The sequence below is a fragment of the Sphaerodactylus townsendi genome, linkage group LG01 (genome assembly GCF_021028975.2).
Source record: "Sphaerodactylus townsendi isolate TG3544 linkage group LG01, MPM_Stown_v2.3, whole genome shotgun sequence".
Lineage (NCBI taxonomy): Eukaryota > Metazoa > Chordata > Lepidosauria > Squamata > Sphaerodactylidae > Sphaerodactylus > Sphaerodactylus townsendi.
In genome coordinates, this window is record NC_059425.1 from 55,016,142 (window position 1) to 55,039,064 (window position 22,923).

A 22,923-nucleotide genomic window follows, 5' to 3' on the forward strand; every position below is an offset into this window, starting at 1 on the left:
TCTGACCATTCCAAAACAGGAGATATACACACTCTCTACTGGCAGCTTCTCAGCTGACCACAAAAATAGTATATACTCATTCATTTTTTTTATTCATGCTTGATAAGACAAAGTGACCAATGCAAAGAAATAATCAAAAAGAGATAGTATTTGGTGATTTCTGGAAAGGATAAAAGCAAGTGGCATACATTTTTAAAAGTGCCCAAACAACTGCATTATTGTATATCATTAAATTGCCCATGCAGTGGCGGAGGCTGAAGATTTCAACATGTTCCCAGCAGGTGGAAAAACAGTGACTGTATGAAGGTACAATAATATAACACATTCATTATGAAAAGTCATATTACTTCATTTAATTCATCCTGATACAAGATTATTGAAACTTTCTATTTAGTAGTCTGACTATTCCTTTCATACATTAGTAGTCATCAACTGCGTAGGAATAAGACCAAAGAGAGGGGGGGGGGGATCATCACCCTTTGAGAAATGTTTCATTTAAAAACAACAACAATGAATGTTCTAAATCCTGTTACAATAACATTGGGGGATTTTTCACATTCAACAGGTTTATACGACACTCAAGAGTCATGTGGAAACAGACTACAGTGGTCAGGAAACATACCACCTTGATTGAGGGATAGGAAACAAAGAGGTGGAAGGGGACTCTTTGATCAGTTCACAAAATACTTTTAGCAGTATGAGGCATCAACTCCCTGATATACAAAGGTGTTTTTAACAATAACAAAGCTTCTAAGCTTGGTGGAGTGGAAAGAACTACAGCAATACTAGAATAATTGTCAGAAGGCAATATGTGGAGAAATAAATTTAATTACTTACAAGTATTTTCCATTAGACTTAAGAAATCTCATCAAAGTGCATTATATCTTGAGGCAACACTGTAGCGAGTACTATATAGAATGTTCTAAGAAAAGTCCACAGTGGCATCACAGTTTGAATTCTAATCATTTATGGAAAGGGTCTTAAGGCTACATGTTAAATATATTATTGCAGGAAGCGTTATTCTTACTAAGCTTGAGTCAATTGTTGCCACAGTAATGTGGCTTGGAAAAAAAGCAGATCAAACATATTGGTAATGACAGCATTTGTTACATAACTCTCATTGGATTCCTGGGATTTTCCAAGTGACAATCTCTTTCTCTGCAACGCTTATTGTTATCTGAAATACAAATGATTGGTTATTGCCTCCCTGCCCCTGGTAGTTGACTTCCACTCTGGATTCCACTGAGTTAATGACCACCATGGCAAAATGTAGTTTTGCCAAGATGGGAAAGAAAAAAGCAGAAGCAACTGCAGCAGGGAGTAGGGGAGCATTTCTCAACAGCACCCGAAGAAATTGTTCCACTTTGTGAAAAGGGTAATATCAATAAGCACCTTGAGGTGACATTCAGTAACAGATGGAAACCACTCTGTCCTAGTTGAATAAGGTCCATTTTGTTTACAACCAATGTGACTCTATGGAAATGCAATGCATACCAACTGTCTGCCCATACATGTTAGAAGAACAGAACCCGGGAATTAACCATGAAATAAATGAAAAATTCCATTACTTTGTGGCATGCACACTTTTGATAAATCAAAGCTGGAAATTTCACCCATGAGATTGCAAAGTGGTTCTTGCATCCATTATTTGTTATGCAGACAGAAAACTGCATTTCCTTCTGCCAAGTGCCAGACACTTAAACACATCAAAAATAAGACAGACTCAAATCATAGGTGTTTATAATGGCCACTAAGTGAATTTAAGGACCAGGAAGGTATATAAATGCCAGTTGGCTTCTGGCATGGTCCATCCTCCTTAAATATACTTTTTCCTTGGCCCAGCCCCTATGCCCCAGAATGGCTGGCAAAACAAAGCCCCTAAAGCTGCTATTTACCCCAGGCATGCTTCAGAATGGAAGGGATGCTGGAGAGAAATACAAGCCCCCAAATTCTTCTTGTGAGGGATGAGAGGCACCAGGTCCTCTACATCCTGCAGTCTTCCATTTCTCTTTCACTTTAATTGTGAAACATTAACATCATCAATTGCAGCAGATAATTTGACTTGTCCAAGGTATTAACTGCACAGTGTGAAAGCATGCAATCTCTTAGGGCATTCAGCCAGGACAATAGGAAAGGCTGCACACACCAGCACTGCCTCTTCAGATCCCTATCTGACACCATTGCTTGTTCCACAGTCATATACCATAAGCAACAAAAGGGGGGGCAGGAACAAGTAGGAGATGACTAGACCTCTGCTCTTAAAGGAGGTCTTTGCAGCATCAGAAGAGTGTACACCTGTTGCATAAACACACACATGATCACCACAATCCTTTGAAGCTTTTGTTTCTGCACACCTATTATCTGACCAGTCACTAAAGTCCCCTGCTAAACGAGAGGGTCCAGTATTGGAGGCATCAAGAACAAAAAGAGCTTAAATTTATACCCCGCCTTTCTCTTTTGTAAGGAGTCTCAAAGTGGCTTACAAACTCCTTCCCTTCCTCTTCTCACAACAGACTCCTTGTGAGGTAGGTGGGGCTGAGAGAGTTCTGAAAGACCTGTGATTAGCCCAAAGTCACCCAGCAGGCCTCATGTGGAGGAGCGGGAAAACAAATCCAGTTCACCACATAAGAGTCTGCTGCTCATGAGGAGGTGTTGGGAATCAAACTCAGTTTTCCAGATTAGAGTCCACAGCACTTAACCGTTACATCACGCTGGCCCTCCAGTTCTGTTAATCTGTCTTCAAAATAATAAGCAACTCAAGGTAACTGAAGATGGAAGCAGGCACATCCTCCAGCTCACGACACAGCAGCCTCTTCCCTGCCCTTGCATAAGTTCCTTGCCCTATTGTGTGCACATGTGTGCACATTTCTCCTCCAGTCCTTGGTACAAGGCTTGTGCTGGCCAAACTGAAGGATCTTTTAAGTACAGATGTCAAAAGGAAGAAACTTAAGCATAGTAAAATCAACAGCCCTGACCCAGCTGAGGTCACATGCAATCAGTGGTCCCAGATGAGCATGCACACTCCCATCTACAGCCAAAGGTGCATCCAGTTACTTCAGCGAGAACCAGGTGACCATCACAATGCAAACAGGAATGCACATCAGCCTGATCAGCTGTGCCCCCAGAAGCCTGTTTCCACAAGAGGATCTCTGCTAGAATTGGATTATTGGTATGGTCAGAAGAAACAAGATGCCATCTGGCACTGTGGGGTACAATTGTTTCACTGACATTTAAATCTATGCAGAGCCCATTGTCCTGACCTAATGTCAATATATTTGTATTCCTCAATAATTAAATATGAACAATTTCTGCAAAATAATTTATATTATATCTGTGACAATTGCTAATGATATTTGGTTGTTCCAATATTTGTTATCCTAGCTGTGCAGTTGCAACCAATCAAAGTTTACAATAGAAATAGTAAGCATTAAAAAAAACCCAGAACAACTTAAAACACTGTCCATTGGGGAAGACTCCTGTTGTCATTACTTCTTGATACTTTGATATCAAGTGAATGATAAGATGTTAACTGTTCAATACACCAAATATAGACTGAACTAATACATACATACGTTTGTGTGTTGCGTAGCTGCATAATCACATAATCATTTGTCAATAAATAGACAAAAAGTGGTTCCACACAAACGTCAACACTAAGTTAAAACAAGGCAACAAAAATCAACATGTTCACAGCAAATAGCTCTTTCGATTCATTACAGTGAAGAACTGTAGAAGTAGAACATCACCTTCTTAGCTGTTAAACTGGATGTTCTCTGGAAAATCAGGTCAGCACTGTAAACAAAATTTAAAGCAAGAAGGGTGTTTTAAATATTGCACATGTAATCTCAGATCGAAATATATGTTTCTGAATATATGATGGGGGTTAAATTGTGTGAGCTTGAGAAGAATTAACTTTGAAAACTTGCAATTTTAAACAGGTTAAATTTACTCCACAATCAGTACAAAGGCTAATTTACCACTTCACAGTAAATGTCAACAGCAGAGTGTCTTTCCACTAAGATTATTCCAGAAGCTGTGGAATTGCCACAATGGGCCCAGTGCTATTAAGTATTTACAAATGGCTTGTTCATTAAAAGAGCAGGGGAAACCTGACTATCTTCTCTCTCTCTCTCTCTCTCTCTCTCTCTCTCTCTCTCTCTCTCTCTCTCTCTCTCTCTCTGTGTGTGTGTGTGTGTGTGTGTGTGTGTGTGTGGGTCTATGATATTGTATTGATGTGCCAATAAAGGTTGATTTGATTTGATATGAAAAGAGCAGAATTCTTAGAGAGAATGGGTGGATTTAGACCTAAAATGCTTTGCTGAGATTTTTTCTCTTCCTTCTGCTCTATCCCTGGGTTACATTAACAGTGAAAAATTTCTCAATGATAACGTCCACACCAGACAACTTTTTAAATGTCCATAGTCATCCCATTCTTCAGGGCTACCTGGGAAGAGGTTCTGTTGCATTTTATGCAAATCTGTTTCCCGTTAAGCAAATTACGAATTGTTGCAAGGTCTCTAAATTGTTGAGTCTGCTTCTGATAACTTCCAGAAGAAGTTGAGGAACAATCAAAGAGAGGATCCCTTTCCTTAACTCATGTTTCCTTTTCAAACAGCAGCAAAGGTGGAAATGAAGTAAGCATATCAGTCATAGCTGTCACTCCTTCATTGGCTAGAATTATGAAGCATAGAAATTTGTAAGCCCCTTTGAGTCTCCGATATGAGAGAAAGAGCGGGGGGGGAGGAGATATAAAACCAACTCTTCTGCTTCTTCTATGCCATAAAACCCTCTACTGTCCATCTCCACACATTAAGTCTTTGTTAAAAGGAACAGGTCATTTTTTCCTCCAAGTTGGTTAATTGATTGAAAGTTTTAAAGGTTGGTCTATATGAGTAATCAACTAATAGTGAAATCATATGGAAAGTTACTCACATTTCAGCCTACTGAAGTCAATGGGCTTAGACCAGTATAATTCTGCATAGAGTTGCCCTAGAAATGTTGCAGCCCTGGAATGCATGCATTAACACAAACTGTAAATGCCAGGCAAAATCAATAAAGCCAAATGGCACTAGTTTCTATTCAAGATTGCTTCTTTGTATGGCAGATTAGTTTTACAAAACACATCTTTTCCAAAGCTACTTCCCAGGACTGCAGCAGAGTTGCAGACTGCTGTGCTTTATGTGCTGCATATTATTGGAAATGCTTTCTATTTTTGTTCTTAATAATTATGGAGGTGAGAGCAAAATCAGATGTGACTCGTTCTGCCTCCCTGTGGTTTAATGGCAATCACAGCCTTATGCAAAGATCACAGACAGGAGTCAAAGAGTTCCAGCAGGGCTTTGCGCTGTTATTCCCTAGAAGCAATTCCTTACCTTACTCTCGGGGATGTTTGTGAAGCTGTCATGGGGTTGACAGCATGCTTAGTGGCACAGAGAGCACTACTTTCAGGAGGCAGGGAATATAGGGCATTTGGTGTTAAGTGCATAATTTTTGAGACCAGGTTCACATCTTTTGAAAAGATTAGTCTATAATATCAACGTGGTAACGGGGAACAGCTCTACTCCCAACCCCAAGTAGAAGTATTAAGCATATTCATTTGGATCCGGCTCTGCAACATTTTCTTCACGCAAACAGGATGCTGTGAAATCATTTCCCTCATGCAAGGTCTAGTGTTTAACTGCTGGGCATCACAAACCACAGTTTGCAAATCTGAAGCCAGCTTTGGGAACGCCACTTGCTCTGCTTCATCCTCTCCAATGTGAATTCCTCACATTACTCAGTTTATATTAACCTTGAGTTAGAATTATATTTGCACCAATGCTAACCATAGTTAAGAGTAGTTGGGCTCCACGTTTCAATGTAGTAATGAAAACAGAATTTGAAGTGCTTTGTAAACTCTGGTCTAATGTAAAAGTTAGAGTATGTGCACACTATTGCACAGTTGGTCTGACCTGAAAGCCTCAATAGTAGTTTACGGTTTTTAATGCCAAAGTGGTCTGGCATAATATGTTGAGCACATAGTTAAAGTAACCCAAGCAACCATTCTTTCTAAATGCTCCACTGCTATCAGAAGCTGGGCAATGTGTATTTCTTAAAGAGGACTTTTCTAAGAATGGGCCTGTACCACCAACTGCTGTGGGATGGACTCCCAGTGTGCACTATTTCAACACTTTGGTGTCTCCTACCTGAACACTGACCCTGTTCCTAATGCAGTGAAAGTAGCTATCTGTAATGTACACTGCACATTTTGATTTAGGCATGTGATGTATGGCATTTCTGTGGTTCAGTGCAAAGGGTGAACCTCAGTTATCCATCCTTTGCACAACTGACCCATCTGATTTGCTATTTTTACATATTCAAAATCTAACTGGAAAAAAATGAAGCTGAGTTCCAAGTCAGATAAGAAACATCGAAGCAGAATTATGGGTCACTAAGCAATAACAATTCTCTAACATTAACCAATGTTAGAAATAAAAGGTGTCAGGGGGTGTTCAAAACAGAGTTGTGACACATTTTACAATATAGAAAAGGAACCGAATGATGGTCAAATACATTGTCATGAGGTATTGGGGTCAGTTACAATAAGAAAATACCACTAGAGTGATTTGCATGCTATACAGAATCATTAAAGTAATTGCTAGTGTTAGTATAGTTCCAGAAAACTCAAAAGTGATGTGAACATTTTTTAAAAGGTACAAACACAAAATATTATTACTATCTAGCTGAGGCAGGTAGGGAGTTTTCTTGATAGTAATAGGGGGATGTGGAAGACCTCTGTTCCTAGAAATTCTAATATTTTGGGTAACTGACCAGCTCTACCCAATTGCTTTGCTTTTAATTACAATCAGATAACCTCAGCAAGGTTGATCCCTCCCCCACCCCTGCTACTAACACCTTCTATGAATTATATGTAAAATTACATAGCATATACTTAGATATGGAAACTCTATAAACTCTGGCTACCCCTTCAAGATCATCTCATAATAACTGCAGTGTGATAAGAAATGGTTACATTCTACATGATATATAAAGGCTAGTAAATCAGGAAAGTGGGACAGTTTGCAAGACAGGGTGGTATGTCTGATGAGATACCATTTGACAATGTAAAAATTGGTAAGAACTCGCTAGCACAGATCAAAACATTACCTGAGCCATGTATCCTCTTTTTCTAAGGGACACACTGACCCCCACATATAAGGCAATATCATTCATAAGGGATCCACATGTAGGGCTATTCGTAAAAGAGCTCAATCCATAAGATTCTTCCACTCACTGAAAAAAGAGAACGTTTTCACAAAGCAGGGCTTTATTTGCATAGCCTGGTTTGTGGAGCCCTCATATCAGTTATTACCTTATATACAGGGAGATACATTCGTTTGCTGCAGTCCCTCAAAGAAGTATTTCTACAGATAAGCATATGAGTTAGACCTAATGTCACTTTTCTAAAAATGCTTTTTTTTAAAAACAAGCAATCATTTGGGGGGGGGGAAAGGATCTCTAATGAAGAAGTAGGAAAACATTATAAACTGTACCCTTGCTGTCAAAAAGACTTCAGAATCAGCTGCCATCTTGACATGATGTTGCAATTCCTGTTACTGTACTGTTTAGAGAGATAGGGGACATGCTTAATGGGCTGCCCCCTCAGTGGTTATCATCAAGAAAAGACTAAATGTTTTGTTTTGTTTAAAAAATGTTAAGTGGTGTTTGTGGGGATATTCTGTTCGCTCTTGTTTTGAAGAAACACCTCAGCTTGCTCCAAAAATGTCTTTTTCTGATTCTGGAGACTGGGGTCTTGATATTTCATACAGCTCCTGTTGTGACTGAGAACTTCTTCTAGAGGCTAATATCCTTAGTATCTCAGTGAGCTGTTTTTCTATATTAGTCATTTTTGTGTTTAAAGCTTTGATGTCCTCTTTCAGCTCATGCTTCACTTCCAGGACAGTTGCCTGAAGAGTCTGTTCAGGAATAGGATAGAAAGTGTGTTTGACCTCTGCCAGGACAGGACTTCTGTCCTGAGGACTCCGTGTCTCCCCGACATTGTCCAAACGCAGATCGCTTTTTGTGATGCCGCTGTCACAGGAGTCTGTCTTCTTCAGAGTGGCTTCTCCTGCTGCTCTTGTTCTCTCTGGCAAAGTTTCCATGGATTCTGCTTTGGAGACTTTGTTCCAGTCTTCTCCCTTCCCACAGGCATCTTTGAATTTGGTCCAGCCTTTGCGCTTTGGAAGATCACCTGTCACTTTGGTACCTGTGTATTCTGACAGAGGAGCTTGTAGTTTTGCTTGGTCAGACACACCAGATGTAGAAGCAGATTGATAGGCAACAGGTGTGGCAGGACTCTCCCTGACAGTTACAATGCTAGCTTTTACAATGGTGCGTGAAGGATGATCTCCCAAAATGTTGCCTTTTTCCACATCTAGGTCATCTCTGCCTCTTTCTGCTGCTAATCGGGCTTCCTTCTGTTGCCTAAATCTTTGAAATAGCCGACGGACAGGATGGTCAGGTGGCAGAACTAAAGGTGCCTCATTCTTTCTTTTCATCCTTTCTTCTTCTTCCCGCTTGACATCACTGATCTTCCGGAATACAATCTGCAAAGAAGAAACATCACACTAAAGATTAGCAAGTTGAAATCTCAGTTATCACTGGGGGTGACATCCTTTGTACTCCATAGTTTCTGATCACATGACTGCAACATTTCAGTTGGCTGAATGTTTATCACAGTCCTCAAAACAATGTAATATGACCCCCTATTGCAAATGGTGTTATTGACTTGGGGTACAAGCTGTCCATCAACTCCACCTCTTGCATGCACTCATGGTCAGTGCCAGGGCTGTAGGAAAATACCAGCATTTGTAAATGTGCATTCAGATGAAAATCTGCTCAGCACCAGCCTGCCAATGCTGATGTTCTGGGGGAAGAATACAACTATCAGAAGGTTCTCAGAAAGCAACCGGGCTCCTGCCAGCTTCCCTGAACACAGTCCTCAGCAAAAAGCCTTGTACATTTTGCAAATGAGGTAGAACAAGCTGAGGGAGGGAACTGACTCTCTGCCACCTTTTTAAGAACCATTGCACTACTAATAGGTTTCACAGAGAAGGGAAAGGGATGTGTGGTAAGGCAAATGGTGAAAGGTGCATGTGGGGTTAAACATAAACCTTTGTAATACTGTGCTACTCATTTTTAAAAGCAAGTAAACCACCAGGTGCACTTTGATTTGCATTTGAACAGACATAATGGAAACATTAGTTTGATATAATCAATGGTGCTGTATTCTAAAGAACTCTGAGACATCACACACAGGGCCATGCCTCTTATTGTTAAACCAAATTTATGTTTTTACATTTTTTTTGTTGTGCAATGCTTTGAATATATAGTTTACAGAAAAGTGACTCATATGTTAAGCAGAAATAAATGCTCCTTAGTCAGCCTAAAGACTTGTCAGACTGACTCTTTCACCAATCCACTTCTCACAGAGGCTGTTTCCGCACAGCAGTGGAAATGAACCTCCACCGGCGTGGGAGTGTCCCTCCAGCCCTCCAGAGTGAAGCTGGAAGGAGAGGTGAGTAGAGGGGAGGGGGAAAGTGGCATCTTCGGTTTGCACCGCACTGGCTTGAAAATGCCACTTTTAAAAAACCTCGCGCATCGAGCAAGGTTTAAAAGCGACGCCTTCGTGCCGCTTGGGGGGAGCCAGGACAGCGCTGCTACGATGCAGCAGCACCTCCTGTGCAAACAGCACCCCAGGGACCAGTTTTTTCCCATCCCTGGGGCGCTGTTTTTTGGCCGTGCAGAAACAGCCAGAGTTCCTGGTTTACTCAACCCTATCATACCTCTGAGCCCAGATTCTTAGGTCAGATTAACCTACTACCAGAGTAAATGGCTGCTTTACAATAACCATTTTTACCCCATAAAAGGGGACTTGAAGTGGCTTACATCCTAATCTACTCCTCCATTTTATTCCAGCTACAATCCTGTGAAGTACATTAGGCTGAGATTGGGAGACTGGCCTGAAGTTATCCAGAAAGTTTCAATTGCTGTGTGGGGAGTCAAACCCAGATCTCCTAGATCCTTGTCTGACATTCTTAAATGCTACACCACACTGGTTCTCATTTGGGCTCCAGATGGCAGCAATACTATTTGCAGGGGTAGATCACCTGGGTTCTCACCCACATGCCATCCCCCCAGGGGGACAACTTGCATTGGCATGGGAAGGATTCAGATGTCACTTGTGATTGGCTCCTGCATTATCATCCCTGAAATGTGAAACATGACTGCAAGGAAGTATGTATGGTTCAGTCCTCTACTAATCAACCAGACATGCTTCACTACTATTGTTCTTATCTATTCCCTCTCCTGATGCTTCTAGGATCTCTAGCTTGTCACCTGCCTGTAATATCAGTCCCCAGTCCCCTTACCAGATTCTGCCACTGGTAAGGAAAAAATGAACTAACATGGACTGAAATGAAGAGTCCCTCAGATCTGTTGTTGATTTAGGGAGTGGTTCTAACCAGGTCAACTCAGCAATCAGTCCTATGTTACTCCCAAGAAAGAGTCCTTAAGACTGCAGCCTTACACAACCAGTCCCCCTGAGTGCTGTTAGGTGACCTAGAGAAACATCAGGAGTCAGGACTATTTTGGCACCTATATGATTCCTCCTCCAAGCAGACTCAGTGGGGTTATGATAACCAGTTTACTATAATATCATCTAATTAAATAGTAGTAATGCAATACAAAATAACCATCATGTTATACATGTTCATTTAAAAAACAAATAGCAAACCAATAAATATCCTCCCAGCTGTCAAAGAAGCATCTATATTACGATAGCTCTAACAGGAATGCAAAATAATAAGACTTTATGCTTCCCCTGCTGATGCTAAATCTACTTGATATTCTTCTCAATTCTGGGCAGGCACACAAATAAATATCTTGTTAATTTCTGCTCTTTAGAGAAGTAGAGGATGTTAGAAGTAAGAGAATAATTCAAGAGCTGACAAATGGGAGATGAGTTTTGAAAGAGAGAGGGATTTTATTCTCATATACTTTTGCATTTTAAGTTGAATACCAGACATAAACTAACAAGAGCATTAGAAACAGCACAGGTATGCAGGACTGAGTGGAGTTCCATGCTGCCTACTAGTCATACTAAAACCAGTCAAAAAGGTTCTACCAAAACCAGTGGAACCCTCTAGTTGCGACAAACTTTGAATGAATTACAATCCCCATCTAATGCCCCATTAAGAGTTTACCATTTCAGTAGAGTTTACCATTTGCATACCAGTATGCAAACCAATAACCAGAGAAGTTGGTAATATATATATATATATATATATATATATATATTTCAGCCATACTTGCCAGGGTTGAAGTTAAGAGTGTGTGACTAATCCAAGTTCACCCAACAAGTTTCCATAGCAGGGTGGGGATTCGAACCTGGGTTTTCCAGATCCTAGTCCAACAACCACACTGGTCCTTTAACAGAGGTTACCAACTATGGGTCAAGAAATTCCTGGAGATTTTAGGGTACAGGTTATATGTGTAAATGAACTGTAGAAGATTTGAATGGCAAAGACTCTATTAAAGGGACAAAGCATCTTTGTTCAGGCAGTTAGCAACCATAACCAGTATTTAAACAGTTCTAATCTAATAGACTAAGCACTACTACTCCACACTCCCCCACCCCCCAATTACTACTACTCCACACTCCCCCACCCCCCAATTAAGAACATAAGAACATAAGAACAAACCAGCTGGATCAGACCAGAGTCCATCTAGTCCAGCTCTCTGCTACTCGCAGTGGCCCACCAGGTGCCTTTGGGAGCTCACATGTAGGATGTGAAAGCAATGGCCTTCTGCGGCTGTTGCTCCCGAGCACCTGGACTGTTAAGGCATTTGCAATCTCAGATCAAAGAGGATCAAGATTGGTAGCCATAGATCAACTTCTCCTCCATAAATCTGTCCAAGCCCCTTTTAAAGCTATCCAGGTTAGTGGCCATCACCACCTCCTGTGGCAGCATATTCCAAACACCCATCACACGTTGCGTGAAGAAGTGTTTCCTTTTATTAGTTCTAATTCTTCCCCCCAGCATTTTCAATGAATGCCCCCTGGTTCTAGTATTGTGAGAAAGAGAGAAAAATTTCTCTCTGTCAACATTCTCAACACCATGCAGAATTCTACACACTTCAATCATATCCCCCCCTCAGACGTCTCCTCTCCAAACTAAAGAGTCCCAAACGCTGCAGCCTTTCCTCATAAGGAAGGTGCGCCAGTCCCTCAATCATCCTCGTTGCCCTTCTCTGCACTTTTTCTATCTCTTCAATATCCTTTTTGAGAGGTGGTGACCAGAACGGAACACAGTACTCCAAGTGCGGTCGCACCACGGCTGTGTATAAGGGCATGACAATCTTGCAGTTTATTATCAATTCCTTTCCTGATTATCCCAGCATAGAGTTTTGCCTTTTCACAGCTGCCATACATTGAGTTGACATTCCCATGGAACTATCAATTAAGACGCCTAAATCCCTTTCCTGGTCTGTGACTGATAGCACTGCCCCCTGTAGCGTGTATGTGAAGTTTGGATTTTTGCCCCTATGTGCATCACTTTGCATTTTGCTACATTGAACTGCATTTGCCATTTCTTAGCCCACTTCACCTAATTTTTATCAAGGTCCGCTTGGAGCTCCTCGGCAATCCTTCTTTGTGGTTCTCACCAATCTCTACATAATTTGGTATCATCTGCAAACTTGGCCACCACGCCACTCCACCCCTACTTCCAGGTCATTTATGAATAGGTTAAAGAGCACTGGTCCCAATACGGATCCTTGGGGACACCACTCCCCACATCTCCATTGTGAGAATTCTCCCATTTACACCCACTCTTGCTTCCTGTTTCTCAACCAGTTTTTAATCCATAGGAGGACTTCCCCTCTTATTCCTTCATTGCTGAGTTTTCTCAATAGTCTCTGGTGAGGAACTTTGTCAAAAGCCTTTTGGAAATCCAAGTAGACAATGTCCACTGGTTCCCCCTTATCCACATGCCTATTTACATCCTCAAAGAACTCTAGTAAATTTGTAAGACAGGATTTGCCTCTGCAAAAGCCATGCTGACTCTTTCTCAGCAGGTTTTGCTTTTGTACATGTTTTATAATTTTATCTTTAATGACAGATTCTACTAATTTACCAGGAACAGATGTCAAACTGACTGGCCTGTAATTTCCCGGGTCCCCCCTAGATCCTTTCTTAAAGATTGGTGTGACATTGGCCATCTTCCAGTCTTCAGGGATGGAGCCTGATTTCAAGGATAAGTTGCATATTAAATTAATAGATACAAATACATACAGGGATTTCTGGGTTTAAATTGATTATGTCCCAGGTACAAATTCAACATACAAAGATAATAATCAATTTTATAGCTTTTGAAGAACAAAATGGTTGTGTTTCCAATCATATCTCCAGGGGACAAGTAGTATAATGCGAATGTACATTTAAACATTTTGCACATGTTTTGTCACAGCTTCTGGTTCAAGTCAATTTCTGCCAAACTTTCAGCTTCCCCCCACCCCAGCTTTATTCAGTCTTTGGGAGGCATAACACAGCACCAACCATCTGAGCACAGATTTTGCACATAGCATGCATACAAACTAAAATGTCAGTGAAAATACTAAGTTGGATCTCTTTTCCCTGACTTCTAGTTTTCTATGTGCAGAAGAGCTGTTTTATTTTATTTACTTATTTTAGCCCTATTTTTCTCCCTAATGGGCACCCAAAATGACTTACATCATCTTCACTCCTACATTTTATCCTGTGAGGTACATTAGGCTGATTTCAACATCCATCCTTCTCATCTCCATTTTATCCACACAGCAACCTTGTAAAATAGGCTAGGCTGATGGAGTGAGTGAACCAAGGTCATTTAGCAAGCTTTATCACAGAGTAGGCATCCAAATCTGGCAGCCTTCCAACTATGCTGGGCCGGTTTTCTTGCCTTTTCTATGACTGAGCTGTTTTGATGGTAGCATATGAGATGTTTCATGCTTATATGCTCAGCTTTAGGAACTCCAGAAAGGTGAAGGGAGTCTTTTTTTCCTATGGAAAATCTCCCTTTTCAAGGCACCAATGAGAACTGAGGCAAGTTCAACAACCAAAATTAAAATGTATGGAACAAATTAGATAGGATCAGGAGATATTTCAATGGATATTTCATTTTGTCCCAAGCTCCATTTTCTGTAGCTAAGCCCCTGCAAGGAAGGTGCTGCTCACAGTTGCCAGATTTGGGTTAGGAAATACCTGAAGATTTTGAGAGTGGAGCCGGAGGAGGGCAGGATTTGGGGAAGGGAGGGACCTCAGCAAGCTATAATCTTGTAGTATCTACCCTTCAAAGCAGCAGTTTTCTACAAGGGAACTCAACTTGGTTGTCTGAATACAGTTGTAACAGCAGGAAATCTCCAGCTGCTACCTGGAAAGTGTGGGTTACCTATTTCAGAAAGCAGGAAAACCTGTTATTCAATTTATTCATTTGCTTCAATGTTACAGAAAAGACATAGTTGACCTGCTTTAAAAAAATAGAAGGAAGTTTCTATTGATTAGAAGATAAGTTTCCTCATGTTTAGAAAAATCTGGATCGATAGATCACTTGCAGTAAATACAACTAAGAACCTTGTGCTGACTTAAAGACTAACAAATGTATCTGTGACATATGCTTTCGTGGGATATGAAAACATGCCAAATAAATGTGTTAACCATCCAAGTGTCATGGGTCTTTTATCAGTTTCAAAACTATTTTTCATATATGTTCTATGGCTTTCTCTTTCCCCTCCCCGCCTCCCCGTTGCTGCCTATTTTGATCTATTATCATTATTAGATAGCATGTTCCATTTTCTTTGTCTCTTCCCAGTTCCAAATCTTTGAAAAATTTCCAACTTACCCATTCTGTAGCTTTAACAGTGTTTGTTGCCCCTGGTAGTAGTATTCAGTACAGTAGAGATGATACTTGAGTACTTGACACAAAATAATTTTTGGTAATGAATTGCTTTTCCTTCATAATAAGCAGTTAATTGGTACTTCTGAGAGAGAGAGAGATCCTTGTAGCATACCAAGTTTCCTCTAATTAAAACATTACACAGTAATACTGCAGTTGAGTGTCAACACATTAAACTGTTACATATCCAAAGTAGGGTGTTTTCTCAGTGTTGTCAATTTCCCTCCATTACAAAGGTTAGAAGTGAACTTATAGCAAGATTCTGGGCAAGCTACCTAGTGTAAAGTATTAGTTGGCAAGATTTCTAGGTTTCATTTTATAAGGAAAATACACTTGCAGTTCCAAAAAGATAAGAGACAACAACATACAGGTCAGATTCCATCCAAATAAGTGACAAATAAACGTTCCAGTGTTCTGTGCACTTAGTGGGAAATCACTGCAACTGTGAGTAAAGGAACCATTAATAACCTTTCTTAATTTCACCCCATTGCATATGCTGACCAATGAAGACACCCTCCTTGTCAATTATAGCAATGACTTTGCTCTTGTAATTAGTCAGAATCTTATGTGGGAGGAAGCAGCAGGATTCACCGGAGAAGTGCATTGCATCATGAGACCTTGTTATAATAAGACTACAGCAGAAGGAACATTCATGAGAAGAAACTAACCTTTTCACTGTTTCTTCCTACTGTTACCTTATATACTGTTGCATTCTGTTTTGCAGACATAGGTAAGAGGGAGACAGCAGGGACTTTGGCTTTGCTATCCTGAAACAGAAAACACAAACACCCTAACCATATAATGTGCCTGAAGCACTTTTTTTTCACCTGGCCAGACTTTGATACCAGACATTGACTGAACTGAAGGAGGAGGAGGAGGTGTTTGGATTTATACCCTGCTTTTCTCAACCGTAAGAAGTCTCAAAGCGTCTTAAAAACTCCTCCCCTTCCCCTCCCCACAACACACACCCTGAGAGGTAGGTGGGACTGAGAGAGCTATGAAGAACTGTGACTAGCTCATCAAGCATTATGTGGAGGAATGGGGAAACAAATCCATTTCCCCAGATAAGAATCCACCGCTCATGTGGAGGAATAGGGAATCAAGCCTGGTTCTCCAGATTAGTGACTAATCAGCTCCACGCAAACACAGGATGACTAAAGACAATAAACAATCAAAGGGAACAAAGGCCAGGCTACTTCTAGTCATATGCCCTCACCTATTGACCTTGCTATCTTCATTATCTTCATTGTTACTCACATGCCAGGCTATTTCTATTCAGATGCCCTCACCTATTGACCTTGCTATCTTCATTGTTACTCACAGGTATATATACTCCACTTGCTTTCCTTTCCTACTATCAGATCCTCTGAAGATGCCAGCCACAGATGCAGGCGAAACGTCAGGAGAGAATGCTGCTAGAACATGGCCATACAGCCCAGAAACCACACAGCACCCCAAGAAGTGTATGGTTTGCTCTTGGATTGCTGGCAACAGTTCACTGTTGCCTTTCTGCAAAGCATCTGTAAAAAGTACTTTAAAATTAATTGTGTGCCATTGGGTTGCAATCTACTCATACCAACCCCAGGACTAAGGCATTTTCAAGGCAAGAGATGAACAAAGGCATTTTACCACCACCTTTCTCTGCATAGCAATCCTGGCCTTCCTTAGTGGTCTCTCATCTAAGCACTAACTGTGGCCAACCCTGCTAAGCTTACATGCTCTGCCAAGATCAGGCTACTCGTGACTATTCAGGCTGCTGAGAGGGCCTTTAGTCCCATAAAAATAATGCCATTCCATTATTATCCTGATTATTGCAGAATCCCATCTACTTCTCTAATAGATCTTAACTTACCTTTTAAAAAGTGATTTGGGGTTCCATACTGACCCATGTTTGGCTATAAAGCTGGAGTTTGCTGACCCTTGATCTGGACTAATCGCTTCCATTCTCTTACAGAGTCTGTTTTCAGCTGCACAATCTGGTTGTAAATAAAGCCATGCTTTATATCCATAAAATTAAAACATATTTGGGCAGGAAGTGCAAAGACACCCAGATTCAGTTTGCATTAGCTCCTCCCTGACACAAAACATTTATTCCTCCATGGGGATATTGTTTCACTTGCATCCACTCACTGACACAATCCACTGGCATTAGCAGCACACTGTTGTCAAAGACTGAAGCCATTATAAGGTCAGAAATAGCTACACCATATGTATTATTTATACCTTTCACTTTAAAGTATGTATTATGCACTGCTTCATTCCAGCACCCTCTACAGCAGTGAGAACATAATGGATTTTGGGAGAGGTGGCTCAGTGCAGCAGCTATTTAACTCTCAGAACTTGCTTGGACAACCTTGGCCCCGTAGGATGAAACAGATAAACATGTGCCAAACAGAAGTTTCCAGCTGCATTCAAAATTAATCTAGTTTGCAAATGCTGCACTTATATTATTTATATTGTTTTTTAAGGTGATGGGATATATTTATCTTTCCCAGTTTGAGAGAATGTTTTCTTTTTTGGTGTAACTAAATGGTTTTCTAGGAAAGCCTCAGTTTTTGGAAGTTTCTTGGGGTTCTTCAGTGACTATATCAGCAATGCACATAATAATATGCAATCCAAGTGGAAGTGTGTTTTATTTTCTCTTGAGCATGCTCACTTCATAAAGGACAATGGTAAGATCCATTCTAGCCAGTTCTCCAAAGAGACTATGCACCTCCTCAATTTTTTGCAATATATAGTGGGTCCAAGGCAAGTATTTAGGGGCCCCTTGGTAAACAACTCAATGTGGAAAAGCATTCCCTGACTGCAGAAAGTACTAGATATCAACAAATTTCAGATTTGGGTGCTGATCCAATCTACTCCACTTCACAGGATGTGACACAGGGTTGTGTGTGCCTGCTGGGGACAAGAAAATTCACATCCCCAGCAGGACCTTCCAACTGCCACTTGGCTGAATGGTGGGAGAAATTAGGGAGGAAATGGGGGTTGAATGCCAGCATCTCAATGTGCTGGCATCACTTCCAGTAAAACCAGAAGTGACATAAGCACGTCACCAGTGACACGGTAGGAGTGAAAACTCTGTTGTTAAACTACAGTCTCCCATTGATTGTTAGCCTCATGCTGGCAACTCTAATGAGACATGATGTGCCAGGTACTGAAAGCAAAGCTCCTAGAATCCAATTTGGTGCAGCATAGAGCAGTTTCCTCTGTATATAGGGTGGGGACAACCAGGGCACGTACTCTGGGCACCACCTCTTGAAGGAGGCACCACACTTCCCCCCCCCCCTGCCTCCAAGTGACCATTGTTGAGTTGTGCCCCACCAAACTGAAATTTGGGGGCAAAGAACACAGTTGAATGCTGAACTTGGTCAGACCAAGCACAGTGTTCAACTGAGCTCACTCTCAAACTCCATGTGACTGTTCAACACTAAGCTCAGCCTTGCTGAGCTTCAACTGAGAGCTTCAAGGCTGCAATTTAAAGCTTGACCCAGTTAGGCTGAGCTCAGAGTCAAACTGAGAAGTTACTGTCCCCAGCTCCAGTTTTATACTGCTGGCCTCAAGCACCACCTGACCTTTGGCTGTGGATCTTGGGGTCAGAGCCAGCAGTTTAAAACTGGAGACAGGCAGAACGACTGCTCAGTCCAATACTAAGCTTAGCCTCGTTATGCTGAGCTTTAAATTGCAGGCTCGAAGCAGGTAGATGCAGCCAAGATGAGGGCAGACAGAGAGATCCAGTAGTGCTTGCCCTGCTTGCCATTTTCTACAGATATATTTATTTATTTATTTATTTTGAAAATGTATATCCCACCCTTCCCAATGCAGGGAAGTGTAACAGAATCACCCCTTCTGTCATTTGCTTATTTAGGGCCTTCTTACCCTATTTGTGTCTACTTATAATAATAAAAATAGTAAGGAGAAACAATTCACATCTAAACATTGCACAGAAAAAAATCACAATGGAGCTGCCTAAGAGGGGATGGGAAATGTAAGATTTATGAAGCTTTGAGTAAACTTGTTAAATATTGCAAAAGTCACAGGAAGAAATGCCCCAACTTGCACAATATCTTATATCTTCCATGATAAGTTCACCACACATCTAAATTATTTCCAAAGTCATTATAAATCCATGAATCCATTTCTTCCTGTGACTTTTGCAATATTTAACAAGTTTCTTTGCTTCGGTTTACAATGTAAGCTTCGGAGCTACAGAGACTTGATAGGAAAATCCCTTCCGATTCATATATCGAGTATTTTTAGCTTCAAAGTTACCGTTTAAAAATCAGGGAAATGACATGTTGCTGTAATCAATAGGAGAAGCTGAGTCCATGCATGTATTTTGTTTATTGAAAAGGTGTCCAGCTGCAAAGCCAGCAGGGCAAATGACTCAGGGGAACTTTACGAAATGGCAGGCAGCACAGAGGATTCTAGTGTCAGAACAGGCAGGCGGGAGAAAACAAAAGTGAGAGCTTGCAGATCGAGTGGGAGGAAAAAAATCTGCTGTCTCCTCAAATGGTTTATTTGTCCATGCTATCTGGACAAAAAACAAGGAAATGCTTTTTGAAAGACATCCCCATGATGTCTTATAATGATTGTGCAGAAAAAAACTATGATTGCCTTGGATCACATTGTAGAGAAGAAGGAGGAAAAGTACTGTTAAATCACAACGGACTTATGACAAGTCTTGTAGGGTTTTCCAGGCAAAACAAGGAGAGATGGTTTGCCATTGCTCCGGACTTCCTTGGTAGTCTCCCATCCAATTACTAAGAAGGGCTGATTCTGCTTAGCATCTGACATCTGATGAGACTAAGCTAGAAGGAGATCAGCAAAGGGAGGCAAAGAAAATGCCAAAGAAGATGCCAAAAAGAACACCAGGAAGCCTTTGGTGGTCTTTCAGTGAACACTTCAGGCCCATAAGCATAAGAAAAATTATCTTATACTGCCCAGTCCTATTAAAGATTCAGCAATCTTATTCTGAAGTCATATGATTTACTAATTTATTAGAAGAGAGGAAAACTCTGGAATTGAAAAATTGAAACCCTTTGAATTTTATGTCTACATCTTAAATCATGGGATCAAAGTTTTATTCACCAGTTCAAAAAACAGTTCCACAACTTCTTTATCATTATTATTATTATTATTTATTAAATTTAATAGACCGCCCTACCCCCGAAGGGCTCAGGTGAAACTTCAGTTTTCTTCATGCAAGTGAAACTTCAGTTTTCTTTTCTCAGTTGTGACTGGCTATTTGTCATTGTGTCATCATGTGGTAATTGTAAGAGAGTTACACTCTCTGTAGTTAAATTTATTCTTTCTGCTCTTGAAATTGGAAGAGCAGAACATTTAAAAAATCTGTTTGTTTTATTATTTAATAATTTGGGACTTGTTTTTGATTTGCTCAAGTGCTTTGGCACACAGACACTCACATTTCCGAACAGGAACAGAATTGTGACATCATCACATTTACAACATGATCTCTGATCATCCCAAATGTCATCAGCAGGAAGCCCAGTGGTACTGATTCAGCTGCCCAGAGAGGCAAAAGGCAAGAAGGTGGAAGAGAAGCTATTGTGACTCCAACTAATCAATGCTCTTTCCCATTAACAGCACATGGTGACAGAAACTACTTCAATCCTTATGTGTGGAAAGACCAGAGTGTCAGGGAATCAAAATAAAGAGGTGTGCATCTTGTGCACAGATCATGGAGATCTAAATGACAGCACCTGTCATCCAGGGTCAGTTGGCAAAAGCCTGATGCAACTGAACCAAACCAGTCTGATCCGGTGCTGCGACCTTCTCAGTGATTGGGCAGTGTTTGTATATTAGTGGAGCACTATCAGTGCACATTATCTGTTAGGGATTCTTGTTTACTGCGAAGCATGCTGCCGGTTTGTTCCTTGATATTCACTGTATATAGCTTGCACCTGAAAGTAAAATTCCTTCTTTGAAGTGAAGCTACTGTGTGGTGGAGTTATTTGTCTGCTGTGCCAAGCCGTCCTCAACTGCACTTATCTTTCTCTGGTAACACACCTATCCGCTGATAAACCGCCTGCTCTGTCAGGTTATGGGCCCAGAGTTTGCCGTTACATGGGAGTAAGGTAGTGCTGAGGAGTGTTGTTGGCGTGAAGTGCACGAGCTGTGTGTGGAACAGAGGCAGTCATGGCGTTTACAGCTACCAGTTTGCCTTTTGAGAGGCTGGACGGGACGAACTACATGCCGTGGAGCTGTAAAATGAAGAGTTATCTTATCAGAGATGACCTGTGGGGCATTGTTGAGGTACCCCCCGCCGCCGGAGTCGCAGCAGAACGGAGGGCTGATGAAAGAGCAAGAGCTACTATCATCCTGGCAGTGGCTGATTCTCAGCTGGTGTATGTGCAGAACCCCGCAAGTGCCCATGACGTCTGGGAGGTGTTAAAGAAGCTGTACCAGCGAAACACAGCGGGTTCCAAGGTTCTACTCACGCGTAAGCTGTATAACCTGAAGCTGAAGGCTGGTGAGTGTGTCTCAACTCACTTGCAGGCTATGCAGACTCTTTTCGCTGAGCTAGAGAGCAGAGGCCTTGCATTCCAAGAAGTTCATAAATCTTATCTCCTCCTTTCGTCCTTGGACAGTTCTTGGGAGCAGCTTGTTTTGAGCTTACAGAATGTGAAAGAAGACGAGCTTACTTTCGATTTTGTTACTACCAGTCTGCTGGAGTGGCAGAAACAGAAAGATTATCAGCGCGAATGCCGCTTGGAAGAATGTGCTGGAGAGAGCAGTACTCGGCCTGTCGGTGTCTGGAGAGGAAAAGCCGTGTCAGAGGCTACGTCTGTTCCCATCCCAAACCTTTTATGAACCTGCTGGGGGATCTGGAGAACAAAATCACCCTCTTGTGCCCTGGGAGGGGCTGGTTCTTTTTATGAAGGAAGCTCCACAGAGCATCAGAGTAAAAAATATGAATAATATCTAGCACAAATGTAATGGTGCTGGAAATATTGTTTTGTGTAAAACAGTTGTACAAAGTAATTATAAGTAGTACAAACATTGTATCACTGATTTATCTACAGCTTCATCACAAGCAAAAAAAACCCCTTTAACTTATACATTCCCACTATGTTGACTTTTCCCTGGCACAGGACATTTGAAAAAAATGTGGGTTTTTAAAAATCAAAACATCTAGAAAGAGAATAATTTTCTATATAGTGTGACTGCTTTGAAAAACACCTCCAGCTAGAGCGTAGAGGAAAAATAGAACTACACACCACATATTCACTTTTATCCTCTTTCCAGATGTTTGGATTTTCAAGCAAGGTCTAAAAGCATCATGGAGGCTTTCTTTCTGGCCAGAAACAACCATATTCTACTAATGACATTGTAAGATGTGGATTCCTTTAAAAAAACTTTTTGAAATTATCATTAGCTGCCACAGGCACTCTCAGAAAATAGGAATGAGCAAAGATGCTGGTGTTATTACTTCTTATAAAGATTGTAAAAAGAAAAAAGATAATGAAGGGGACGATAAAAAGAGATTGTTACTGCACCTGTATTTATACTTTATATGCCATTAAAGGTATTGTATTTGTATTTGTTGTTTGTTGTTGTATTTATACTTTATTACTGGAAGTGGAATTAGTGCCCTCCCACATCACTGATTAGGGACTCTGGGGAAGGGTTTCCAATTCCGGTGGTGGTAGGGAGCCATTACTAATTTGAAATTGCCTACCATGTCAGTTTTCAAAGTGAATGTGCATTGGTTGCTAGATATAGAATAGTGTTCAACATGTGGAGAAAATAATATAACCTGAAGTAAGGTCTCCTTCCCATGGAGAGTTATCTAGGAAGAGATCTGTTGATTTAAGAAGAAGAAAGTCCCAAATTCAGCTGGTTGCACCTCTAGAGAAAGGATTTCAGTTAGCAGTGCTATATTTGATGATCCTAGTCAAAGGGCCAAAACTGACTAAGATGTTAGACACTG

The 22,923-nt window shown here is 41.0% G+C and overlaps 1 protein-coding gene across 1 annotated transcript in view; it reads right to left on the bottom strand.

Annotated features, from left to right (window-relative positions):
• Nucleotides 1-7,325: 7,325 nt before the first annotated feature.
• Nucleotides 7,326-22,923, bottom strand: part of KCNH1 (potassium voltage-gated channel subfamily H member 1) — a 299,776-nt gene continuing 284,178 nt past the window's right edge. The window contains exon 11 of the mRNA XM_048484669.1: nucleotides 7,326-8,585. Coding sequence (XP_048340626.1) covers nucleotides 7,746-8,585 — 840 coding nt within the window. The 3' untranslated portion in view covers nucleotides 7,326-7,745. The remainder of the gene's footprint in view (nucleotides 8,586-22,923) is intronic.